Source organism: Corvus brachyrhynchos, unplaced genomic scaffold, assembly GCF_000691975.1.
Source record: "Corvus brachyrhynchos isolate BGI_N302 unplaced genomic scaffold, ASM69197v1 scaffold167, whole genome shotgun sequence".
In the NCBI taxonomy this organism is placed as follows: Eukaryota; Metazoa; Chordata; class Aves; order Passeriformes; family Corvidae; genus Corvus; species Corvus brachyrhynchos.
In genome coordinates, this window is record NW_008239547.1 from 6,166,790 (window position 1) to 6,194,766 (window position 27,977).

At 37.0% G+C, this 27,977-nt stretch overlaps 1 protein-coding gene across 25 annotated transcripts in view; it reads right to left on the minus strand.

The window, feature by feature from the left end:
* Positions 1–27,977, minus strand: part of PARD3 (par-3 family cell polarity regulator) — a 451,418-nt gene that overhangs the window by 195,310 nt on the left and 228,131 nt on the right. For 24 of the 25 annotated variants that reach the window (XM_008639287.2, XM_017741464.1, XM_017741463.1 and 21 more), the window contains 6 exons: positions 25,628–25,719; positions 22,638–22,721; positions 13,632–13,757; positions 11,890–12,272; positions 1,654–1,793; positions 33–161 (listed from right to left, as the gene is read on the minus strand). In XM_008639287.2, the coding sequence (XP_008637509.1) occupies positions 33–161; positions 1,654–1,793; positions 11,890–12,272; positions 13,632–13,757; positions 22,638–22,721; positions 25,628–25,719 (954 nt within the window). The remainder of the gene's footprint in view (positions 1–32; positions 162–1,653; positions 1,794–11,889; positions 12,273–13,631; positions 13,758–22,637; positions 22,722–25,627; positions 25,720–27,977) is intronic. The other variant, XM_017741450.1, reaches the window with a different exon arrangement.

Here is a 27,977-nt window from a genome sequence, read left to right on the forward strand (position 1 = left end):
TAAATCTCTTAGCTGCTCTCTATTTTACGCACCAGTTCCCTTGGATGGAATGTTTCTTCCTGTCGAAAAATCAAAAGGGCAACGGTCCCTCCCATCTTGGTACTTCGCAGCAAGGACACAACTTCTTCTTGAGTTTTCCCCGTTAGATCAACTCCATTTACCTGTAACAAAGGAAATGGTAGAAATCAGTAAGACTCCAAAACAGGGAAACCAGCAGACACTTATAGCGAAAAGTCACGTGAATCACATAGGACAGTATCAGAAAACCCTCACTGGAGCAATCTGCTTATTAGCTCACATTACAGCTTTCACTTAATAGAACTAATTAAATGGTCATCCTTCCCATACAAATACAAATAACAAGCCAGAGAATCTACTTCCCTCCTTTTCAGCAGCAACAGTATAGTCCAGTATACTCTAAAGACATCCAATCCCATTTACCAGAACTTCTGCATAAATATCTTTCGGCAAAATCAAAGTATGATCCCAAACTGGTCCTGTTTCCATGTGTCTTGGTGTTGTACATACCTTCCAAATATATCTAGCACAATAAATTGTGACAAAAGTAGAAAGTGATTTTTTCCCCATATAACTTTGGGGTTGCTACTCTTTATCTTGGCTCTGTTCAGCGGTCCAATCCCTTGGCCTCCACATGCCACTGATCAGGAAAGGCAGGAATGGAATAAATGCAGAATTTCCTACTGTATGAGCTAACTTCAGTAAGGGAGAAGCCAGAGAAAGATCAAATAATCTCAGTCTTGCCTGCTCAGAAACATTTTGGAAATGAAGGCAAATCAACTACAGTGTTAAGCAAGGGAGCATGGTCCTCAGAAGTCAGCAAACCATCTTTTTCCTTCCCCTCATGAGAGAGCACAGCTCACACAGCTGAGATGCCAAAGCTGTCATCTTAAACGCTTCTGAGTCCTCTTCTACCCGAGTCATCTGGGTTACCTTGAATTACAGTAATTATAGGGGGCTATCCTCCAGCACCAATTCAAGCTGACTTGGCCAATTTTGCAGTAAAGTGAAGTTAGAGCACTGAGAGGCAGTTACAGACTCAGCTGTACCTCCGGTGTCATTTGGCTTAGGGACAGTAATGAAGAGCTGTGGGTGGTAACATCTTATATCACTCAGCTAGATTTGCAGAAAGATCTCTGCGGTGCACCTATCTAAGAGAAATTTAGTTCCCTTGAGGACATCCTTCCTTCAGGAGGGAAGTGGCCTTGATTCTCTGTACAACTTCCTCCTCTTATGTCCCTTTCAGTTAATTCACTAAACCTTTTCAGGATATTGTCTTCCATCCTTGGCAACATCCTCAATAATTTCTGATCTGTCACTCCATGCTGATTTAATTCTACTTACTAGAATCACTTTGCTTCAATTTATTAATAAACAGCAATGCTAGACTATGACACTATATTCACATAAGGACAAGTAAACTTATGTTTTATAGTATGTCTGGGTCCAGCTTTTCAAAGTTATGTACTGAAAATGCCCAGCAACAAGATCTCTTACCTAACAAAAAAAAAAGCCAAAAAAGGTAAAAAGAGGGAAAAATTCTCCTATAATATTAAATACTATAAGCCTCTGGAAGTGAAAAAGTATGTGGGCTCATGCCAAAACACAGACAAGAAACATGTAACATTTCCTCACCTCAATTAATCGGTCTCCAGCTTTTAATCTCCCATCTTGAATAGCTGCACCTCTCGGAAGGATGTTTTTCACATAAATTGGAGCAGAGCCACCAATTGGGACATCTCTTGAAGTAATGCTAAATCCCAAGCCTTCTGTACCTGCATAAAGAATGTACATTACTAGTTAAAATGCACATTTTATATCACGTATTATTTTTACCAAGCAGAATGTATGTATACCTCTCTGATACAATCCATGAAAATACATATAAGATGCAATTACTTCATCACAAAAAAAGAAAACAAAAGATCTACAAGAAAGCTGTAGCTGAAGAACTGAGTCTGAGCACAGGTGGCTCAGCAGGCCCTCCCTGCAACTTGCTGTTCTGATGATTTCCAAGTCATTGCCATATTTCTGACTTTCTATTTCAGATGAGCTGAGTGACAAGGAATCAGAACAAAGCATATCTGATATCCTATCACTGTCTTCCCCCTTGTCAATCTGGATCTCATCAATGATCCTTTCTTTCTCTTTTGCAGCTCTTTCAACAGCAACAGTCAGCCGATGCTGCTGGCCACGGGGCTTTGTCAGCTCACTTGTGGACACTGGCAGCTGATGGTACAGGAGCTCAGTGGTCTCATTTCTTCTGCTCTCAATGAACTTTTCAATCAACAGCTCCTCTGCCCCAGGGCTTCACCCCAGCTCTTGCAGGGTTCCACCCCACTGTCTGTCATGCAGGCAGGGAGCAAAACCCAGGCTGCCACTTCTGAGGTCCTGCTGTACATCCAGGTGACTGACTGCACTTGGCTAAGACAGACTGAAGAAAAACAGAGGTATTTAAAATGACCTGGAGAAATCCAGAGAGAGAGAGTCCAGTCAAGGCAGCAAATGAAACCCGTTTGTATTTCAGAGAAATTAAGTATAACACCAGTTCCAGGATTCACAAGCTGAGGACAAACAGAAGCCTTCCCTATTACACAGAAAGCTCATTTGTGATCTTCTCTTCAATGCAATCTATCCAATTTTACCAACAACCCCTGAAATTCTACATTGAAACCTGCCACTCCTTCCCTCAACATTACACATCAAGTCCATTCAGGACACTTAATGCAGCATGAAAACAGCTGGCCATCCAGTGAAGAGCACCCCAACAGTGTCAGAACCTACAACTTGCATTTGAAACATCTCAGAGGTTGTCAAGGCAAGTCTTCAGTTCAAGTTCCCTTACTAGGCATACACAGGCCCAACCTACATTTAAGCTGACCTACAATGGCAACCTGCAGTTAGGACTCAGCAATATCAGGCAGGTCCCCAAATGCTGCACAACACGCCCATTTCTGAAATGTCATGGGGACAGAAACCAAACTTCTATGAAACAGTCCCCAGTTATGAGCCCTGGGAAGGTTAACACAAACCGTGTGAAAGACACACAACTACTGAACCATTTGAGGTGTTAATGTATTTAAGAAGGGAAAAAAACCAACTGTGCAACAGCAGCCAGAGAGACGAGTGAGAAAGAGAGCTCTGCAGATCCCAAGGACAACGCAGAAGAAGGGGGAGGAGGTGCTCCAGGTGCTAGAGCAGAGATTTCCCTGCAGCCCATAGAGAAGATGATGGAGAGGCAGCTGTCTCCCTGCAGTCCATGTAGATCCACGGCGGAGCAGAGATCCACCTGCTGCCTGTGGAGAATCCCACACCAGAGCAGGGAGATGCCCAAAGGAGGCTGTGCCCTGTGGGAAGCCTGAAGTGGAGAAGGCTCCTGGCAGGGAGCTGTGGCCCCATGAAGAGGAGCCCACACTGGAGCAGGTTTGCTGACAGGACCTGTGACCCTGTGGGGGGCCTGACACTGGAGCAGCGCTATCCTGAAGGACTGACCCCATGGAATGAATCCACGCTGGAACAGTTCTTGAAGACGTGGAGCCTGTGAGTAGGATCCATGTTGGAGATGCCAGTGAAAGACTGTCTCCCATAGGGAGGACCCCACTCTGGAGCAGCACGAGACTGTGAGGAGTCCTCCCCCTGAGGAGAAGGGAGTAGCAGAGACAACGTGATGAACTGACTGCAGCTCCCATTCCCCATCCCCATGCACTGCTGGGAGGAGGAGGAGGTAGAGAATTCATTGAGTAAAGATGAGTCCAGGAGGAAGAGAGGGGTGAGGGGAACATGTTTTAAGATTTGGTTTTATTTCTCATTACCCTACTCTGGTTAGATTGGCAATAAATTAAATTAATTTCCCTAAGTCAAGTTGGTTTTTCCCATGACAGTAATTGGTGAGTGATCTCTCCCTGGCATTATCTGAACCCACAAGCTTTTAGTTGTGTTTCCCCTTCCTTGTCCAGCTGAGGATGGTGAGTGATACAGCTGCTTGGTGGGCACCTCGTGTCCATCCAAGGTCAACTCACTACAATGTTAATTAATTTCAATTAATTAATTAATTTGTTCCCTATGTTTAATTGCTAATGAGCAGATTAATATTCACACATGAAAAGAAAGCAGGAGTCCAATATAGTCACCAGTAGCCTACATACAGATTTCTGAAATCTGCGCAATTGCTTTTGAATAAAATTTAGTACAATATATTTTATTATCAAGACAGAAATCATGTTGAGAAGTAAACTGACACAGGTGACAGGACTGGGTGTGACACAAGCTTTTAAAATCTTCATCTTGAACATAACTAAGTACTCCTGTATACACCGTAAGGGCATGTAGATATTATTGTTCAGGAAATTTGGATCAATTCCTCTAGGCTAATTATTTGAGACAACTTCCCTTCATTCTGCAGCGTTCAAGATAGTTGACATGTGAATTTGAAAGTCTTCATCCACTTTCAGGCAAATATAAAATTTATCTGTGCTGTTACATAGAGATAAAAAAAAAAATACTAGATCTCGTAACATCCATATTTTACTTAGGAGACCTCCCAATTTTAATGATGCTTCAAACACTCATAGAGCTCTTTAATTCCCTGCAATACGTGAAGATTATCTGAATAAGGTTTTTTTAAGTCACATCTCAGCTTTTTATGGAATTTATCTTTTTCTTATTATAAGGATCTGTGTTGAATACTGCTCTTTGAGTACAGGTTTTGTCTGCTAAAATTTCTAAAGTAATATCAGAACATAAGTGCACTCCCAGGACAATATTTCATTATTAATAAGCTTAATCCCCCATTGCCTGATTACAGCATCATTACAGATGGCTGGTTCACACACAGCACTTCAAACCCCCATGGAAAAAACAGAAGTTGAAATGTTCACATTACAAATGCACACAGGATATAAATTTGGATTGTGGCATTTTCTGCTGTCAAATCTCCAGAAAGTCTTTACCCAAGCCTGCAGAATGCCACAAATCCACACTGAGCCCAGACATTAGCAGAAGAAAATTCTAATTACTTGTTTCTGTGGTAAGAAGGGGACTCGACTGGGCTGTGTTCTACTGTGCTGCTCTGTGCAGCTTTGCATGAGGCAGCTTTTGGGTATAATTTTCCTTTTACAGTTTCTCTGCTTCAGTGTGCTCTTCATGCCCCATAGCTGCTCTTAGCTGGATGATACAGCTTCATGAACTACTGTGCTTATTATATAGAAATTAGATGTTCACAGGACTGGGAAATAAATGAATACATCCAACCGAGGAACAAAAATAAATATGACTTCTGTGACTGAATTGATTTAAATTTTTTTTCTTTTTTATACACATAACTGATTTAGTTCACTCCATTCATTTCCATTCTCCTGTTGATAGAAATACATATAATAATGAGTGAACTGTGCAAACATATTGTAGGCTCCTCTGATTTATGCCAGTAATACAGGAGAGACTGGACACACATACAGGCAAAACCACAATTAATAGAAAACAGAAGAAATGTCCATGTTTTTGAAAACATGGGAGTCATCCTGCACAAATCTAGGAGCCTTACTTGGCAATGTTTAGGTTTTTTAAGCTACGTTCACCTTAATCTCTTTTAGATTTTCAAAAGGGCAAATTTTTGAAAGGGTAGAAAACATTTTTTTCCTTCTATAGCTGTCATCTCTCTGACAATGATCAAATTATACCAAGTGATAATAACATTTTAAAATTACCCATTAACTTCTCTAATTCAAGTTCTTAGGCTGCTTTGATAAATCAGCAGCTCTCTCAACAAGTTAGAATTCCCTTTTTTTCTTGAATGTGATGCTGAACACTCCTTCTAAGGTCTCCTTACCCTCAAGAGCTCAGCCAGTTCTGAGCTGAAGACAAAGTAGTTTTAAATGAATAAAAAGGGAAGTTACAATGGTAAAATATCTATTTTTTACAAACAGAAAAGAGGCAGATTTGATGTCTCAGTTGCTGTTTTGGAAGAAAAAGTTCTGCTAGCTTTAAGGCAAGGGGGCAACGAAATCCATTCCTATAATCTAATTAAACGTGTTTTCAAAATGAACACTGTAATTTCATCTGGAAGCAGTCTGATCATAAACTGGCAGAATGTTAAAAAATTTATTAAATTTTACTACAGGTGACTAGACTCTTATCTCCCAGAGAAGAAGTGTTTAATATCTCACTAATGCTGGGATTACCTTCTTGATTGTGGAAAGGATATGTCTGGCATAACATTTCTGTCTTTCTAAGGCTATTCTGTACAAAAAGTTGTGCGCTCCTCACTCAGCACCAACTGCAGGTCTAAATTCTCAGCAGCAAAATGTGCTCCTGGGTAGAAATAACTGCCAGGATAGGATACAAAAAGCCAGGATCACCTCTGCAGTGTTTTCATCCCTCTCAAAAGGACACTGGTTCATAGACCAGTAAAGAACAACTGAAGGACCTACACTGTGAACATGCTGTAATATTTCTCTTACAGTTGTCTTCCCTTTCAGCACTGTAAGCAGTGCTAGAAGTAAATCATGCTCTTCCTTCCTATCTAATTTCAGAAAATGCAGATGCGTTCTCAGGTAGTTCAATACAGAGCTCCCTAAATTTAAAAAAACAACAAACAAATAAACAAACAACAACAAAAAAAAACCACACAAAACTTCACTTCTAAAACAATAGAAAACATCTAAAAACTGACAACTGGGCACCACATTTTTTAGTACTTATGCGAAAAAGCAGAGAACATTTCAGAGCAACCTAAACAAGGAAAACTCACGTGGGTGAACAGTCCTCAGATAGAATAAAGGACTGTTAAGGGAAAGTATAGATTCTTCATGAAAGACAAAGAACTTACTCTCCCCTTCCTAAGACAATAAGCAAGGTTGGTTGCAGATAGAAACAGTGTGTGACACAAAATCACAAAAATTACAAAATAAGGCATCGTCACTTAATGAAAGTAGTAGATTATACTTGGATGGAGAATAAGGAGAGAGGTAACATTACAATAAAACTAAGCAGAAGGGCCAAGTGTTCTCTAACAATAGTCAGAGCAGACACTGTTCATAAAAGCACTTCAGCTTCCTGGTTTTTTCACAGGAGACTCTTTCTGGAGATCCAGGTACAGATGGATGACTGTTGAACTAATTATCCTAGTGTTCCACATTGGAAAGCAGTTCATTTATTAAGGACTGAACCTCATGTAAGATTTGAACAGCAAATATGTTCTTATTGTAAGTAGCATCACTAAACTAACCAAGACCATTTTACTGCTCCTAGTTTAAGCCCCATATTTTCACAATTTGTACACATGGAGTCAGGCTTACTGTACATGCAAATAACTGCTTAGAAGGCTGACTGCTCAGCTGTCTACAAAATTTCTGCAGCCACGTGCACAATCAAGACTAATTGCATGCCCATTTTTATGTAGTTGAGTGATTTGGAGCAAGTGTGGGTTTTTTTCTCCAAGCAAAGCTCAGACCTTTCAAGAAGATCTTTGATCAACCTAATAGAAACATTCTTTTCCCCTTATGCTACAGCCTGCTAATGGTGATCAGAAGTAGTTTTAAAAAATGGAAAGATGAAACATGATGCAGTTTATGCTTCTTCAGTGACTAATAATGCCCAAAATTATTTGCCTCACTTTTGAATCTCATTTCTCAAAGTCACTGAAGTAATTTAGGCATCTACATGCTTCATTTCAAAAGTGACAAACACTAAATCTGCATCTGAACAGGAATTTTAAGAAAACATATCACTTCAAAAGAAATTTTAAACAAAAATTTAAAATGTCAGTTCAAAGTCTGGCTCAAGAAACTGTGTGGGGAAAACAGGAGAGTATAATGAAAAATGCATATAAATCTGTACACTTCAGATACATGATGCAGGATATCTTACAGACAAGTTCAGGGCCCTGTCTTGTGCACTCTGCTATATGAACCCAAGCAAAGCAAGGAATTGTCCATAGATGTGCTCTACTCCAGAGCAAATATGATGCCATTTTAAATTAGCATACTCCCAAACTATCAACAGCAACTTATTTGTGTCTGTAATGACTTCTTGCAGAAAGGAACTTGGGTGCAGTAGGGCTGAGTGTCACCATGCCATAGCATGGAATGCCCAGTCCCCTGGTGGGACTTGCAACATTTCAGATCAGCTCTGTATGCAAGATGTAGCATTATTAACCTCAGCAAGGCCAGCAAGCCAAACAGGAATACAGGAGACTCTGAAGAGCAGAGTCTCATAATCCTGCTCACATCTACAATTTAAACATTTTTCTCTCCTGCACTGTGCAGAGGTGCCTCCTTTGTTCCAGGATTCACCATCTTCTAGAACAGAGCTGCTATGTCCTGTCTGTGATGGACTTGGTAACTGCTACAGCTTTCCTGCTGTAAGGTATCATACAGTTCTGTCACTCATTTCTTTCCCTTTCTTTTCCTTGTTTGGCAAGAGAGAGGCCAAAAAGGAAGAGATGATCACAACTCCCATGGTCAGTACCTAAATCGCCCTCTGGAAGTGGGGAGATGGGGACTGAAGTCCTGATGCACTGAATACTTCAGACAAAAAATTACCAAAATATTTGGTGGAACTCAGACCAACTTAAGAAATGTGAGCTCAGTGCTGTCATTTTACTTCAAGAATTTTATATTTAATTTAGCCATACAAATATGTAGTTATAGATAGAATGATATGTAGTTATTGATAGAATGATGCAATGAGCATTATACTTAAGGGCAATCAAGTAAGATGAAGCTAATTTACAGACCGAGTACTTCAGGCTTGTCTTAGTAAAGCAGTATCAAAAGCAGCAGATATGAAATCTGAGTAGCATAATGCCCAATGGAAAAGCAATCTTTTGAATGCTTTAGTGAGTATCAGGCTAAATGCTGTGAGTTACTAAGTGCTCAAAGACTGAGCCTTAGAGTCACTTGCGGTATAATTGGCTAGTTATAAGTGTTGGACTAAATTTCTCTCAATTGCATTGGCTCAAACACTTGCAGCCAAAGAAGGAACACTCTGGGAGTATCCTGGTGTATACGAGGTCAAATTTGTCCTAACACTCTGGGTGTTATATCAGTGTCTTATTTTCTTTATTCATAAGCTGAAAAGAACTATTTTTTATTTATTTACACTTACTGTGCATCAGTTTACACCAAAATGTATATAAACATAGGCTCACTGTCATGTCTTGCACTATCTTAATTTGTGTGAGCTATTAAGCTAGACTGCTATACAGCCTTAATGGCATTAGAATATCAGCAATAACCCCTACGTCTATATGCTAGAAGTTCAGGCCTTGACCTTTAAGGCAAGATAAACAGATATCCATTTTCATTTAGAAAAGCCAACAAACATTCCACATTGACTGAAACATATGACTGACCTTCTCTTCTGACTTTATTAAACAGCTAAATCCTATGAAAGTTCAGGTTATTTTAAAATGCCAAATCAGCAATAAATATTAAGAAATCATAATTACAGAAGCACATACTATAGGGTTATTCTATAATGTCATCCTATATAATAGAACTTATGGAATATATAGAAACAGCTGTAATAAAGAAGGTCTGTCTGTATTGAAAAAGAGTCAATTGTCATATACTACATCTATAACAAGAATGCACAGTTAAATCAAAACTGAATTTCAAGGACACCTTGCATGCTTGTATGCCTTAATGCACCCCACAATGAGTTTTTAAAGTAATGATGCTAATTGGTGAAATAACTGCTGCCTGTCAACTACAGATAAGAACATGTGTTTCATATCTATAAATCCTGTATTATTACAACATCAAAAACAATTGACATCCCTATTGAACTCATATTTACAGCAAAATACTCAGGGCATCCTTAAGTGTATTGCTGCATTTGTTGCTCCATACTTATGTTCTCAGAGTGATCAAATGAGAGCCAAAATGGGAGGGGCATGCCTCGTTCCACAGTGGGTATTAACAATTAAAAGACAGGAATGATTAAAAGGTATCTTTTCTTATGCACATTTTTCTTTAATTTTACCATGCATAAAACACAGTTTCTATTTCTACTATGTCTAATCTGAGCTGGGTGCCATTTCACCATAAGTAGTATTCTCAAATAAGCCAACTGTTAGGAACAAATATCCCCTTTAAACTTCTGAAACATATTCTAAATATATTTCAAAGCTTTTACTATTGTAAGAGCCATCAAACTTCTCTGGTATTAACTAGATGTTAAAGTATCTTAGACATCACTTTTCATCAACAGGTTGCATGCATCTCCTTTACTCCAAACCCACCTAAGGCATTGGTGCCAGCAAGGATAAATTACATTATAGCCTTGGGGGGAGTATTTCTAAAACAGTATCCAGTGCAAGATGACCAAAATACAACATCATATCACAGTCAAAAACCCATAGTACACCAAAATTATATTCTGGCATCTTATGAGGGGCTATAACACCACACTTGTTTCACACAAAAATATTATGATCCCATATTATATATTCATTTGTTGGTGCTTTTAAATGGTATGAAATATTTATTTCCACTTCTGGCTGAGAATTCTTTTATGCACTGTCCAAGTAATATTTCTAAAGACTTCCACAGACACAAAAAACCCCAGGTAAAATCACCATAGTGACTGAGAGCATATTTATAAGCACACTGATTCCTTACTCAACCAATAACTACAAGTTTTTCCAAGCAGGCTGATCTAAGCTGATGGCCTAGAGAAATTCTTGAAGGAGCATCAACAACAGAAGCAAACTGTCAACTCAACCTTATGTCATCCAAGTTTGTAGAGCTTAAAATTCAGCAACCAGAAAGAAGCAATCTGGTGGTTCATGTGAAGTTCATAAAAAGGAAGGCATAATGATAATGTGACAAGTAGCCTGGTACCTGTGAAACTGTAAAATCTCTACCATTCAATGCACTGTTTCAATGCCTTTCAATAATGATTGATTAATTAATAAATACTATTAATGTTAAGCACATAGTATCTTAACAGGAATGTACTCCGAGTTCATGGAGAATACTCTCATATGGGTAAACTTTTTGCTGTGTAATGTAAATACTATTCTTGCTGCTAGAGACCAAATTATATCTAACCTTAAACTTGCTCACTTGAATACCATAAAGCTTACAGCATGTATAACCCTTGAAAAAAAAACATTTCCCAAGAGCTAATAATACTGGCATCTAAATGTCAATTTATTATACTTCAAACTACCTTAAAAGCATCTACACATTAACTACACAAAAATACCAAATTTTCTCACATCATAAAAATTTCATGGATGTACCAATGCATCTACATGTGCACATATAACACAGATGTTGAGATAAGCACACACTACTTTAAATAGTGTCTCTTGCCCCCATTCGAATTATATTAGCATAAGGACCAAGACAGGAAATACCACATTACATCTCAACCAAAGGTTTTAACATCTCAGTGGAAAAAAATGAAAGCTTTAGCTGGAAATTAGAATATCCAATTTACCAACTGGATCCAAAACACTCCTAAAACCTAAAGGCAAAATTCAATTTGAAAAGTCATGACTGTAAAGTGCAGAACATGGGCCATTTTAGCTTAGTTGTTTATATTAAATAGTTCACCACTCCCTGGGTCTTAGCCAACAGAATTTGAGGCATTTACTGCACACTACTTTATTAGCTGAGAAACAGAAAACAATGTTAAAGCACTCCTCAAAATAGCCTTTTGCAAGCATGCTGCCCACACTGAATACAGGGTGGGTCTCCTGGGCCTGCTGTCAGGGACAGCTCAGTGCCCTGGCTTCAAAAATCAACCCACTGCATTCCCCATGCCCCTGCCAGCCATCCTGCCCAGGACAGTGGCACTGGGCACACATACATACCCTACACACACACCTCATGCTGTATGAGGAGCTCACTAGTGCCTTACCTTTTCTTAGCTGTATACTGAGCCTCTTCCCTATCTTTTTGGTGTTATAGCCACTGTTTGCAGTGGAGGTGAGAACTTTCTGAGGTGATGGTACCAGGCCAGAGGGTGGTTTCCCTGATGAATTCACACTATGAGGTAGCTGCGAGTAGGAGTCTGTCTGATCGGACTGGTTACCCGCTCTAGACATTCTTTGTAATGTGTGAAGTCCAGAATTGTTAATACTTTTCCCATCAGCATACTGGGAATCAGGGCTGAACCGGCTGGAGTAGTACATGTTCTTCTCACTCTGGGACAACTGCTCGTACTGCTCTTTATTCGCCGCGGGGACCACGTGGAACCAAATGAACGGCGTACGCATGGCTTGGCGAAACATATGCTGTGCTCTAGGTTTTAAAATGAACAGAAAATTAGCAAATTAGGACTGGCAGACTATGAGACATTATAAGCATAATTACTAATGTTAATTAAGCAACACGAGCTGACAGACACATTGCACTCAAGCATAAAACATAAAACTTGAATCTGTTCACTAGCCCATTTGGTCTGCTTTTCGCTAAGGTTTACTGCTTTAGGGCAACACTATGGTTAAATATGCTTAACAACTAATGTAGCAAATACTGAACTCAGAAAAGCAAAAATTTTAATCACAGTCTTGAAATGAAGACAGTTCTATAGCAGGACTGCAGTGTCCTTTTGTTTTGAAACTTGCTAATTGCAATAATTGTGATAACTGTTACTGCAGTGACAACAGAATTATTAGAAGGAAAATTACTATTTATAAAACTTCTATGTATTCCACAATTTTCTGATTATATGCAGTTTTGCAACTAGTCTAGCTTACACATCAATTTTTGTAAGTCGCTAGTCTATCCGAATACAACATTAAGAAATAGGGAAAAATTGCTTAATCCTGTACAGACAGACACTGGGCTCAAGGTCATGATCCAAAGTATACGAAGTCAACAAGTCTCTTCACAGACTTTACAAATTGTGATTCAGAACCTTAGAACAAGCAGAGACAAGCTGCTTTCAACGATACAGTATAGGGTTATGTTTCAATTCAGGTTAGAGTCAAATAAAACCACATTCCAAATATATATTAAGTATAAGATGATCAGAACAAATGATATTTGGCCCTCAGCATGTTACAGAGTTCAGAACAATATTATCATCCATGAAATCACTCATTATCTGCATACGTCTTTTCTATTCTTTTATTTCCCTTGTGTGTGAACTACAATCTAATTTCCCTCTTAAAAGTCTCTGATTCACCATTTAGAGATTCTACCAAGTCCAGACAACCACTAAGCAAATATTTATCTCTCAAACTTCTCCACGAAGTTTCTGCACATACAGTATCTTTAGTTCTAACACAAACAAAAAACCACATCTTTTTACAATGTTAAAAATACAGTCTTCAAGTTGTCCATTTATATTGAACATGGTGAATTGCAAGTATGCAAAAGTCATAGGGGAATTTCAAAAAAAACCAGCTTACCAATATAAGAAGCAAAAAATCTATCATGTACAAAACAAACAAGTATTGCATATACTCTAAGGACAATAATTATCCTGATTTTTTTTTTTAGTTTGGCTATATAAAAATACTGATGTCCCTTAGTGCACCTTTTCTTTATTAGAAAGGCAAGCTTAGAGGTTTTTTTTTTACCTTCCTCAAATTATTCCAAGGTGCAGTGTTAAAGATCAAATAATGCAATGTAATGTGTGGTAAGAACACTTACTGTTCAAATCTCCTGTTCCGCAGGTCTCCATCATTAATCCTGACAATACAATCATTCTCACGGAAAAGGTTTTCTTGTTCAGCTTTTCCACCCTTCTCCAATCGCTTCACCAGCAGCCCCAGGGTTCTGGAACATTAAGATTACAAATTATTACAATCTGACTAATTTGCAACATAGAAAATCTTATTCATTTAATATTTTATCATAATCACTACAGAAACTGTATTTTAAACCATCTTTACCTTGAAGTAGGATACCACCATTTCAAATAGCCTCAAGAATTACCTGATTTATTATCCCTTTTCCATAAAACAGAAAGCCTAGGTGAGTCAAACAAGTCAAAATAAGAATGAACAGGCTTGTGTGTGTAATGATAGCACATCCATTCTTGCAAAAGGCCAAGATTTCTGAGCAGCAAAGTCTCCAAGAACCACCACACATCAGAGAAAAGACATCTTTTCTGTTAGTTAACTGAAGCTGAATAGGTTCAACTTAAAACTCGAATTCCTGAATTAGCAGAGAATGCCACAGCCTTCACTACTCCTTCTGTACAAGTGAAACAAGATGGGGTCATCTCATGTAATAAGCAGCCTGTAATGAGGGGATGGATAGAGAATTCAAGAATTGCATGCAAACCAAATGCTTTTGGTTTTAAATCTTCACATTTCTTATTAAAAGAGAAAAGAGGAAATAAAAAATTTAAATGCTATTTTTAAATTCAGAATCTTAATTTAATTAGCTGAAGACAATTTCCATTTGATAGCCTCTGTGCAATGAACTAGTCCCCTCTGCCTCGTGCTTACTCACAGTGTCATCTTAAGGACATTTTTAGATAGAAAAGGTGAACAAATATTCAATCTGAAATTATGAAAAGGATCCTGAAGAATGGACTTCTGAGGTACTGGCAGGATGGTATGCAAAGTCAGTGATGTTTCTATACCTGAACTCTATACCTGAAGGAGGACTCAATCTTCAGGATTAATCTTGCATCGACACTGCACTTGATTTTTTTTTTTTTTAAAAAAGATGAGCTTTACACTGAAATCCCTCAGAATGTATCAGTGGGTCAAATTCACATCATCCAAGCCAACAGCATTACTTACTTCAGAATTCATTTCAAGGCATGGCATGGAAAATACTTGGTCATGTAGCAGGAATTGCAAGACTACACGTGTCTTTTAAGCAAAAAACTCTCAGTGATCACAGCACTTCCATTCACACATAATACCTCAAAGTAAATGAGCAGTCAGTGGTGCTTAAGAGGACTCCCCATGTGCTCAAAAGTTATATACGCACTTGAGCACTTAATCAAAGGGGTCAGAAAAGCAAAATTAACTTATTTCTTCCACTTTAAATTCTTCATTTACCAATTTATTGCCAGCATATGAAAAGAATACATTTTTTTTTACAGAACAGTCATACATTTTCTCCTACAAGGCAGGTGAAGGAGTAGGAGAAACGATCCTTGTGGTATTTCCATTTTGGAACCACCTAGAGATATTAAGATATGATGTTGAAAGGAGCTAAACATGTAAGCAAACTGTGAGGAGAAAAACAACATCAAGCATTCTGACAACACAAATCACCAACTGAAGCTTGAGTCAGACATTTGCATGACAAAAACTCTACAAGTCCACAACAGCGGCACACTAACCTAATGACCATGTTGTGCTCCATTTAGTGTTCTACAATTTTCTGATCATTATTAGGGTATGTAGTCACAGGAAGTAAAACAAAACAAACTTTAAAATATTGATTGAGTCCCTTTTTTCCTTCTGTTCACTAAAAAAGTTTTGAAGGCAATCTCAGATTTTTAAAACTGATAAATAAAGAAATTATAGAGGGTTTGATAGTTGCAACAAATAACCAAACTAACAGTTATATTATTAGTAAAAAGGAAAAATACTTGTATGCCTTCACTACATTATTTTTATCAGAATTATGGTTTTGAGACACAGAAAACTGATGTGTTAGGAAACAAGTCTGTGATTTTTTCACTTGTGAGTTGATGAATTTCTTTTGGGGAGACTGTCTTTGAGCCACAAAGTGAAGCTACTGAAGAGGACAACTCCAAATGGGGAAGAGATAGGCAAAGCAAATTTAAATAGGGAATGCTACATTTAAGAGAAAACCAACAAAATATTTGAGGGGGAGAGGAAGGAATTTTATCTACTCTTCCTTGTCTTTCACTTGATGCCCAACAGCTCCTTGATGCAGGTGTACTCCTCTGCAATGTCCAAAGACAATTCAGAATTTGGATATGCATGCAATGCTTGCACAAGGGCATACACAGTCACAACAACAGGTGTTTGGTTTATATGGTTAAATATCAAAAATATCAAAATATCAAAACAGTATCTACACAAAGTACAACAATCTAAGTTAATACAATGACAATGCCTACACAAAATAATGTGGTTATTTCATCCCAATGTCTCCATGTACTTATGGTAACAAAGTAATTGGTCTATCAATAGTTTCGACATTTTTCTTGAAATGTTGCTTTCTACTGCCTCACATTCTGAATTTATATTAAATTATTAATGCAAGATGCACCTTTATGCATGATTTGACATTTCTTAAATTTATTCCGCTTAGGCTCTCAAATCTAGTAAAAATATTACTAATCCTAACCAATAAGAAAATAATGTAACAGATAAACAAACTACCAGTCAAAATTGTAAATAATCTCATTAAACAAAGGCTACAAGTTCTGCTAATGCAAGACTGCTCATCTCTAACACAGCATATGGCGCTCGTGAGGATTTTGCTTTTTAACAAATGCTAGAGCTAGGTTAACCAAGCCATATAAAGCTAAAGTCACTGAGAGCAAATTCCAGGCTGGATGAACAGACTGAGTCAAACCTGAAACCAGGATCCTCACAGTGCCTTTTAATTAATTTAATTTTTTGTATAAACACATGGCACAAAAGATCCCTTTAGACACAATTCCAGAAACAACTTCCAGAATGGGGGTTTGCATAGCAGAGAAAACGAGAATTCCAGAAAATGTATGTTCTTCAAAAATTAACAAAAGCCTACCAATTTCCTACAGTATTTCTTCAGCATATTATGGTTAGATGTAAGAATGTGACTCTGAAAAAGACTTTATGTGAATTCATGTTTGTTGTTGCATCAGCTGGAGATAAACAGTAGACCTGATATTGCAAATACGCAGTAACCTAAAAACAAATTGGATTTTTTTTCCCTGCCATATGCCACCATCATTAATCATGCTAAGTAGAACTCTACTACAGCTTCAATATTATGTTTCCTACATTAGGAAGACATAAATTTTGAAAGCATCTAAACTCATCTAGTATAAAGTACTAAAGTTAGTATATACCTTTTTTTTGAGCACAACCAGGTAGCAAACAAATGTATGGGTGCATTTGAATTTGCTTAATTTTGTCCAGTTAAAGTAAGTCAACACAGTTTCTAACATAAATTTTTCCATTATAAATCTTTTAAACTCTTTTTCAAAAATGTGATTAAATACCATGTGAACTTTTGCAAAACACACTGCAAGTCTACAATCCTGTTGAAACAATAATTAGAACTAGAAATTTGGTACCTGTGCTGTTTTAGACTAACATTAGCTGACACGGGAACAGAACGGAAACTGCCAAAGCACAGAGCTCAATCTTTGTATTTGTTTTAAATAACTAATTGAGAATGTAAGCAGCTGAGATTATATTAGCATTTGCACCACTGTATTTCCACAAGGTTCATTACTCTAATTATACTATTAAAATAAACTCAGCTACATGTGTTAACATTTCAGTTCTCAGTATAAATTACAACTAATGATAAAACTGGAAATAAGCAGTGAATTTTTTATTGACATCTAAATCACCTGACTTAGTTGGGGTAGTTCGTGAAATGTGAACTCTCCACATGCCATCCAGATGTATGGAAATGATGATAATTTGTCTTAATAAAAACTGACAGTGTAAGTAAAAATAAAAACTGACATTGAGCATCTAGAATATGATTCGGCCATCATGGCCCCTTGTACATACACATTGAAGTTATTTATCTATTTACCTACAAGCTAACTGTAATGTAATCAAATCAGACAGAACAGAAAATATTCAATTTAGATGTTTACGTAAAGTCACTAACATGAAAAGGCAAAAACTAGATTAAGGTACAAAAATAAGGATTGATTGAAAAGCTGATGTGCAGCAGTTTCATGCAATGAAAGATCTCTGAGAAGTTCTGCAAGAACATAAACACAGTATAAAATTCTTAGATTCAGAGGTCAGAGTAGGCAAATCAGCTTGTTTGTTCAAGTTAAATTATTGTGGCCACTCAATACTAAATTGCACATAAACTTCTTTACCCAATATTGATATCACAGCACTGCTGTGGAGGCATTTAAATTTCATGCATGAAGCCCAGACCAGTTCCCAGTCTTTGGTAACCACTCCTCAGCTTTTCAGCTTGAGTAATACTTCAAATTATGCTTATAAAACTTTTTAAAGGCTGCGATCAGACAGTTTGAGTTCAGATACAAGAGTGAGTGAATGGTACATTCACTCCACAGAGAATTTTTTCCCCATACATATGTTTTTGAAAGCCACGGCTACCTTTGAGACTTAAAAGGCTGGAAATGCAGGAGCAGAATAAATGGAGAGGCAGACAGCACATACCTCCTACCTGATCAAACAGAATATGATCTGAGAGGCACCTTGAAGGCAATATTATGGACTCTCAGTATAGACAATGGCCATTAGATATTACTTAAGTTTTCTTTGTACCTTGAGTAAAAGACTAAAATTTTTACAGTGACACGAGATGATTTATAAACTCTAAAAAATGAAGGATATTTCCAATAAAAGGAAAAAAAAAAAAAAGAATAGAAAGAGTATAAGAAAATTTCAAACTTCTAGATGTCTAGTAAGGGTAATTAGGGTCTGTGTATGTTTTAATGCCCACCTTCATTTGAGGTTTTTCTTTCTTTTTACAAAATCTGTTAGATTTGTCATTTAAACTGACAAAAATTCAGTCTCTTTTTTTCTTCCATTCTTCTGAGACTTCCTAATATTTTATGACATTTAGGATATATAACAAAAAACACAGATTAAATATTTTTAGCTGCAGGTTTTAGATGTACAGTTAATCATGGATTTTGTGGCATGCTTCAATAGGAAGAAAAGCTGGCAGAGCTGTGCATACCTGTTTGTATCAAAGTAACATGTCTGATACTTATTAGTGGATGTTAATTGCGGTGTTTTCAGATGAATATCCAAATCCTTTTCGGTTCTGCTTTACTAAGTAGACCTCAGAGTAGTCTTGGGACTATGGGACTCTAACTTCCATATCATTATTCACAGAGATTTCTGATGTTCTCTCATATATTCCTTGTGTCAATTGAATCTCTTTCCAAAGACAGACATGGCAGGATTTTAGAAGAGCAGCTGGGGTATAGAGCTTGAGAAGATTTCAAAGGCTCTTAAAAGTAGAAGAGGCAATATAATGGTAAATTATGCTATAATTACTGTTGAGCTTGCAGAGAACTCAGTGCATCCCCAGTTAAACATCAACATAACATCCTGCATCAGCCACGCTGCTCAAATCCAGTTCTTAAGGGACTGTTTGCTCCTGTCTCTGAGCACCTAATAAGAAGGAAGGATTGCTGCTAAGGCAATTTTGCACAGATTTAGAATTTTCTTTCCTTTCACATTTTCCCCTCATTCATTTCCTCTTTGTTCTACTCTTACTTAAACACTTTGCTACTCGCATTCTCTTCTGTCCTTCATTCTACTTTCATTTTCATGCCTCCTATTCTGCTCAGTACTGCATCTACGCCATTTCAAAAATGTGCCAGCAGGTTTGCAAACAAAACTTTTATCCTTAAAAATGCAAAACCATAAGGTGATGAATATGTATACCCTCCTCTCTTTTGATAAGGTGAACAATGTCTGTTAACAAAAGCATAGGATCAAATAGGCCAATAAAGGAATGATAACATTTCTAGAGGCAAAACCAGAAGGATGATAAGGAAACATATACATAGAATAAAGTTTCACCATGTCTTTACAAATCAATAGTACTTTTCCCAGAGAAATACAGATTTATGTTTTTTTCTTCATTAAAAAAAATAGTCTCAGTTTTACTGGGAACAGAAATAATTGGTAGCATCTATACAGATATGCCAGAGACCTTTACAGATTTTGTTCCAGATCAAAAGCCAGTACTCAAGAGATACTTATTCCAAACCCTCAAAACACCATGAAAAAGTCAAGTATTTTCTCAATAGAAATAAAGAACATAGTTATGGCTCATAATTTTTAGAGGTTTGAAATGTTTCCTTGAGGAGGGATTTTTTGGTTTAGATTTTTTGGTGGGAGAATACTCCTGCTTATTGCATAGGGGAAAAAAGGTAAATTGCATAATGAGCTTTTACATTCTTTCAAGTATTGATTTAATAACCATTGCCTATTGAGTAACATTTTCAAAAGCAAAAGAAAGGAACTTACAAGAAAAGCGTAACTGGAACTGAACAGCAAGCAAATATAAAACAACTATGGGACAACGGACTAATCTACATGACACAGTAGATCTTTTCTTTTTGGACATCCCTCAAAGTCTTTACCCAGTCCTGTGTTTGGTTTCGTATACTTAGGTTCCTACTGAGCAGATTCCCTGCTCAGGTAAGTTAGTTGATTGTAGCAGGGAGAATTATTTTTTGCAGCCAGAGGAGGAACAAAGAGCAGCCCTGAGCTACAGTGAGAAATAAGTAAGAAGCAGAAGATCCCGGCCATGCATCTGCTCTCCCTCTCAATCTAGCAAAAGGAGAAACAAGCGTGTCTTATCTGCTCAAAAGTAGTGGGAAACCAGGAGGGGGAAGAAAAAACTAACCAAACCCCCACCAACTGCTTCCAACCTGAAGCTGGGTGTGTTCCTTTCTTTGCCCACACTGGAGGCAGCTGGAGATAATGTGCTTGTCCTCACTGAAAGCATGCAGAGGTGGGCATACAGACAGGAAAGCAGCAGCACAAGTGCTTAGAATCCATCCCAACCAATGAACTCTGCTTTTCTTTCACACCATGGGAGAAATGTTTTGGAAATATTCTAGATCCTCCCCAACTCTGCTCCTCTGCACCTTCAAAACATGGAACCAAGTGTCTCCCCTCTTCAGCAGATTATTTTGTGGATGGTCAAAAAAACTCAGCAATTACACATATCCTCCATTCTTCAATGAAGTGAGTTGAGTATTATGAAGAAAAAGATGATACATTTTAATATAAAAATTATTTCCCTTTTAATAGAATTTGCTTTTCTGGTATGTCCTGATTTGAAACATCTATATTTAAAACTGGCTTTCCTATAGTAAAACTTTATCATATAATTCTGCATGACAGTTAGAATTCTTTTTTAAAAATTATGTATTTTATTCCTGTGTTTATGGTTTTTTCATTGAAAATGGTCTCATTGTGTATAAACAGTTTAAGCTTTGCCTCAGACTTGACAACCACAATAACAGTTTGGAAGCAAATTTTACTTGAGTTAAAATTCTTATTCAAAATGTCAAAATATATATTTTAACATCAGTTTTATTAAACAAGTACTTAGTAGGCAGCCAACATTCTTAAACTGATCTTTTCCTTGGCCTTCACACTGTCTAAATCCCAGATAACAGTGTGAACATTTCAACCATTTCTAACTCTATGGGATTTACTTCTGAGTTCTGTTTGAAGTACTGTTCACTCATGCTCACACTGAATTTACTGAATTTCAGATTATGAAGAGAAGAATTCATCACTTAACAGAAGCTTGCTCTTAATACTTGTAGTCTCCAGAAAAGTAGCCTTAAAGTAAAAAAAAAAATTACATTTTCTCATAATACTTGTCAATATGACCTTGAAAGAACTGGGTTTTAAGTAACAACTGCAAATAAAGCTCTTATACTGTGTTTAAAATCCCATTAAGATATTAGGTATAGAAGGAAAAATACCTAAAATACTCCTGTATTTCTGAAAATATCATAGTAATATTTGAGAGATACACTTGTATAGCAAGTTAGTTTTGTTATTTTGTCAGTTTTTAATTACAAAAATGAATTTGATACTGGGACAACAGACATGAGAACATAACACCCCTTTCCATGTGCAAAACTACTTTTAAGATATATATTTGTTCCCCTTTTCCTTAAAAACAAAAAATACAGTGTATACTTAGAATATGCAACACCAAAATGAAATCTGCATATATTGCCGAAGAATTATCATTTTTCAAGGTACTCAAAATTTTCAAATCCACCAGTAATTAATACAAAAGTTTAGCTTTTTTTTCTGAGATTATCTTAATGACCCTAAACACTTAAAGTCTACATTAGGAAAGGAAACATTAGAGATCATGTATTCTGTTTATTAATAACATCCCCCACATTGTATTTTCTAATGTAAACTACGTTCTCTACACATTTGGGGTTTTTTTTCCTGTACAATCAAACTTCAGGAGTTTCATCCTGTAAAATAGGTTCATTTTCCCCCAAACCAGAATGTTTCAACTGGTTTTGCTACTTCATTTTAACCCCAACAGATGGGACAACATGAAATTTTGAATGTGTGGTGATTGTTTTCCCCCCCTCTCTAAACAAGCACAAGCGTAGGATGCCTCTGGTTTAGACCTCCCTGTTATTTGGAAACTTGTGGCTTTAAAAAGTCAGCAAGGAAATGTTGCACAAATATGCACCTGAACTAAGGCAGAAGTTTATAAATTTCAGGAGTCCAAAAGGAAATATCTTTATCCTTCAATTTCCCCTACGATTACAACACACATTTCTAACTTCTTTTTAGCAGAGCCTTTGAACTATAGAGTCCATTCCAAGCACAGAGTCAGTAAACTTGCATTTCTTCCTTTCTTAATCAGTGAGACTGCCTCTTGAAAAATAGACAATATTCTACAGAGGGCAAAGGCACACAATACAAAAATTAACACAACCAAGTTAAAGCACAGCAAATTACAATGTTAATAAAATCCTACACGATACGTTACCTTCCGCCTCGGGCACTGAAAGGCACTACATGGATTCCCAAAGGCCCGCCGTCATTGGAGACTTCGACGAGCTTTACCATATCACTGTGAGACAATGACGAATGAGGGAATATGAACATGTACCGTGAAGGAACCGAAAAACCCCACACAAACATACACAGAAAAACAAAACCATTCCAGAAACCAAGCCATGGTGATGAAGGCATTGTTGAATACTACGTACCTGAAGATTAATCTGATGGCATGAAAGGAGATCAATCATCAAAAATAGTTCAATTAATAGAACCAACAGAAATCAAAGAATTTTTTTTAAAACTTAGCTGGATACATAAAAATAGGTCTCACCATCATCACTGTATGCATACTGCTTTATTTCTTTCTTATTCTAAAGTTAAACTGACCATTGAGCAGAAATACCTTAAATGCCACACACAGTTTTTTCTCAGAAGCCTAAAAGCTCGTCATAGCACTAGCATGCTTTACTTTTTTATCTTAGAGTCAATGCTAAATTTTAACATTAGCTTTCTCATAATCAAATGAGAATTATTAAACTTTTAATTGGCTGAATCCTTCTAGTTTTAAAACACATTAATCTGTTTTATTGTAATTCCATTTCTTTTACTGGAAGATTCCTGCTTCTCCTTACTAAGCAAAGTTTCCAAAGTAAGATTTAACTGTAACATTCAAAACCAACCAGACGTCCCCTGAAGCAACCATGCATCTAGTTTTCAATTATAATTTTTGCTGTAGTGAGGAAAAAAGCAGAAGAAGAAAATACAGGTTCAGAAAGAGACATGCAAAAATTGTAGAAATAGATTTAGACCAAATCTATTAATGCATTTGAAACATGCCCATATCTGGAAAGGTGGAATACAGCCCATGAACCATAAAGAGCTATAAATACACAAATGAGAAAATAATATACGAAGGCCGAACTTCTCAGTAAAACTGGAAGTGAGAAATCTGAACAGAAGCCACAATCTAAATTTGTGGCTTATGCCTCTCTCTAGTATTACATACTTTTTCCATATTTCCTGGCACTATATATATACACACACAGACCTTTGAAAAGCTTATTCCTCACAAACGTACAAATAAAATTTAATCTCGAAATGGAGCAAAGAGCAAGACAAATGCCCTGTGATAGCAGTAAAAGATTTTCTACTTCCTTCAATAAGCTCTTGATCATATGGTGGCCCATCATGAAAGCTTGCAGCTCTTTATCTGGAGTTTGAGAATACCCAGACCACATATGGCTGGGAAGTCAACACAAATTCTGCGTTACACTTTGTTTTACATTTCTTCTACATTAAAGTTTTTTAATATATTTTTAAGGTAGCCTTTACATTCGCTGTAATCGGTGTCTGGATTTTTACCTTGATTTTTAAACAACACAAAACACCAAAAATATGTTATTCTTCAGACCTGGACCAATGTTTAAAGACTGAGATCAGTACAGCATTTCATACTGTTCCCTGTGCAGTTTCTGTATAGGCTGACTTCATTTCCTTCTCACTGTATGTTAAGGCTAAGTTTTCATTAACTAGTGTGAAAGCAGCTCACAGGATTTGAGGTGATCAAATGATCCTCTGATCTCCAAAGGGAACTCTAAAAGACATTGTTTGCTATTGGTAGGCCTGTGATTCTCTATGATTAACTTTTTTCTGACTCTGCTATTAGCTTAGAAGAAAATTAAGGGCTAAGAAAGAGAACAAATGAAAATCTTTGTGATTCACCTGGAACTGCGTAAGTGGAAACACAGCTTAAATTTTAAAAAAACCCAACCACTTAGTTTTCATATCCAGTGTACACCATTTAGCTTGTTCCAGTGCTTGAGTCGGTCATTTTTCATTTGTTCAAAATGCACATTTAACATCTTTGCACTCATTTTTCTTATACTTTTTCTTTAAAAAAAAAAAGTCATCTCTTCCAAATTCAAATGTTAAATTCTGTAAAACAGTAAACAAGAGGAAATGATTGCTTCCTAAGAGAGATTCTTTCAATCTGGCTTCCTGATTTTCTCAGAAGTTTGGGCCAACTGCTTGAAACAAACATGCAAAGAAGTATGAGATCAAAACAAAACATAAATGAAGTAGCATATGATGAGAAGTCAATAAGTTACTTTAAAGCAACACCAGGAAGCATTAAATTTGACAGAAGTTCTGCAAATTCTATTTAGGAAACAGCATTTGGAATTTACGATGTAACAGATTTGTAAATGGAACCAAGTAAAACGCACGTTCTATTGCCTAATAGATGTCACCATGATCTTTAGCTAACATTTAAACCCTCTGTACCTAATGCATAATTTAATTCAAAAATAACAGGAGCAGAAGATTTAACTTTATTTAAAATTTACGTTCAGCAATTTAAAAGATTTAATTTAAGGCTAGAAGGAATATTTTCTCATTAATTCCATAGCAAGGTATGGATCAGTTCTTTTCAATGAAATGCAAAAGGTCAAGTTTGCTGTATCTTTTGATGACATAAAATATCATTTAGTGATTGTCTTTTTAAATTAGGTGGAGCTAACAAAACACCAGTTTTGATCCATTCACAAAGTATGAGGCTTTTGACCACACAGCTTGTGACCCCCACACATCTTCCAAGAGACTGTGAACCAGTGATTGGAATTAAGATTTTCCCCTTTGAAATTCCTGCCTGTTGATCTATTTGTACTAGCACTGGCCCTATTCCTTCTGTCAAGTTTTCAAAGTTCCATCAAATAAGCATCTTCCTTGAGGCAGAAAATCTACTGTAGCATCAGCACTTATAAATGTCAAGTTTTCAATGTTCATCTTTAACACAGGCATTTTAAACTGTTTAAAATCTATTTTTAAAAGGTCCTTGTTTAAAACCAAAATGATATGACCTAAAAAAGATTACCCCACTTTCTTAAGAGCAGAATCACTCATATTGCTCTGAGTACTGTGCCAGTCTGTGTTCAATCTTAAGACTTGTTAAAACAATATATTCTGCTAGTAACTTACTCCAGGGAAAAATTGGTAGCGTTCTCCAAACCAGTGTCCGCATGTCCAACAGGCTCAACTCTGCTGTTGTCCTCCTCTGTTTGATCTTCATCCTAGATATTAAAAGAAAAGAAATTATTTAAACCTGCATTTAATTTTATTAACTCATTTTAGTAACGAGATTTTACCACCCTCAGATTATTGGGGTTACCACATATGCAGTGAAAATGTTATGCTTCCACAAGTAGAAAAATCTTTCCTCTTCTGTCTGAAACTGTTCTAAATTGGTTTTCGTCACTTTATGCATTTTTGCAATGGTATTTATAGTTTCACCGGTGTTATATCATAATTTTACTACAGTTATAAAAGCAATGCTACAGAAACTATCACAGTCAGCATTTTTTTAAAAGGTTGACAAGCAAAAGCAAAAAATCAGCTGATGGTCAGCAGTGTTTGGGGAAACTCCTCCCAGGTTCTCCCTGGGCAGGTTACTGAGGGCTTGACTGAACACACAAGGCTGATCGCTGAGGCTCATCTGCAAAGACTTAAAAACAGTAAAAGAAAATGCAGCTTCTGTAATTCCATAAAGTACCAAGAGCTCTTTAAACATTTTATCGAAACCTTTATTAATAGTGTGCCAGAAAAGGCTGACATCAAAGAGTTACGCAAGGCTCTAATGCTAACCAATTGATTTTATTTTTAATTTCACTTTCCAAAAAGTACATACATTATTCACCAAACGTATAACTTCAATGTCAAAGTTGTGAATGCTGTATTTTCAAATTTAGATCAGGGACTTCCATTAAGAAGATTTAAACCCATTCTTATATGTATGTTAATTATTAGAAGCTTATACTTTTAAATACCCATGTAATCAAACAGAAAATATTACAAAGTGTGAGCAGTAGGTTTCAAACACAGACAGACTCTAGAGTCAGAGCCATCAGGTCAGCAAAATAATACGTGATAGCTTATGAGTTTAGCACACAGAGTCAGACAACTTATTAAAGTATTGAAGAGATGTTAAAGGCAGGCAGAGACAGCTGGTAATGTCCAACTGACATTTCCACAGGGAATCTGCAAAAGCAGGAGGCTGGATGCATCAGGCTTCCACGGGCTGTGGATATGCCTTGTGCGCCCAGGAAAGCAGCACACTGTGTGAGGCCAAGCTACTGGGAAGATTGATGATCCTGTGTCTCGAGAGGTGTTAATATGCACTTCCTCGTCATTTTCTCTGTTAAGCACAAGGTAAGTAATAACCAGCATCTTGAACCTGCCTAGAACTGGGTATTTACTGATTTCAGTTGAAGTTCTATATGTACCACTACAACAAATTTTAAAATTAAATAAATACTCAAATCTCCATGACTCCATGAATTCAAAAGTCACATGCAAAAAGGTTTATAAAGGAAAATCAGAACATTTGGAGTTGTTTCATACTGGAAAGAGGCATTCCACCTTGTTTCATACAGCAGCTTGCAAATCACTGTTGCCATGGGTTTCCTGTTTGAAGTTAGGGACACTGGTGGTTGTAGAAACTTTGTATTTTTATCGCACTGAAGCTATTACTAGTCTAAACAGAACTCTTCATCAGAGTTGCTGATGAAATCTAATTTTGAATCTCACTTATGGCAAAAGGTCATCACAGATGAACATGACTTTGTTAATACAATGTTTTTTTGGAAATTTTTCATGTGTGGTTTTTCCAAGCAAACATACAAGAAGTATATATACATGGAAGAAGAGACTGAAATAACATCCTATCTATTTGTAGATATGCCTCTGCTAAAAAATAAATGTCTGGCTTTATGCTGTGTCATTTTAGCAGACATCTATGTATGTGCAACCTAAGCATCATTCATTTAGTAACACTTGGGTCCTACACTTCACCAATTTTTAGCCCCACAAGCTTTTCTCTTCACAGACTACTTTAAGTCTGTAAACAAAACTCCCCTTGCCCCAGTCAGTGTTTGCAGCAGTCCTTTGGGCTTGCTCTTGATAGAACTGCCTTCAGTGCCCTCCTGGGACACAGCCCCCTGTGCAATACTTGAGCTAAATCCTTGTACAAAACCTTCTTTCCACCCTTCCCAGCCCTGAGGGTATCTTTGATCTTGTTCCCACCACCTCCTGTCTGGTCAGACCTAGGCCTCTCAACTTATTGGACATTCTGTTTCCTTTCTGTCGTGGGTTAGCAAGCATAGTCCCGGAAGGGATGTTCTTGCAAAGGGGTGCTCACAGCTTCCTCTGTGACCTGACAGAACCTATCAGCTGGCCAGTTTGAATAGGGACAATTCTTTAAGCCACTTAAAGTTGTGACCGCCTCTGTGATCCACATTTAAGAATAGGCAAACTCCCCCTCCAAGCTCTCTCT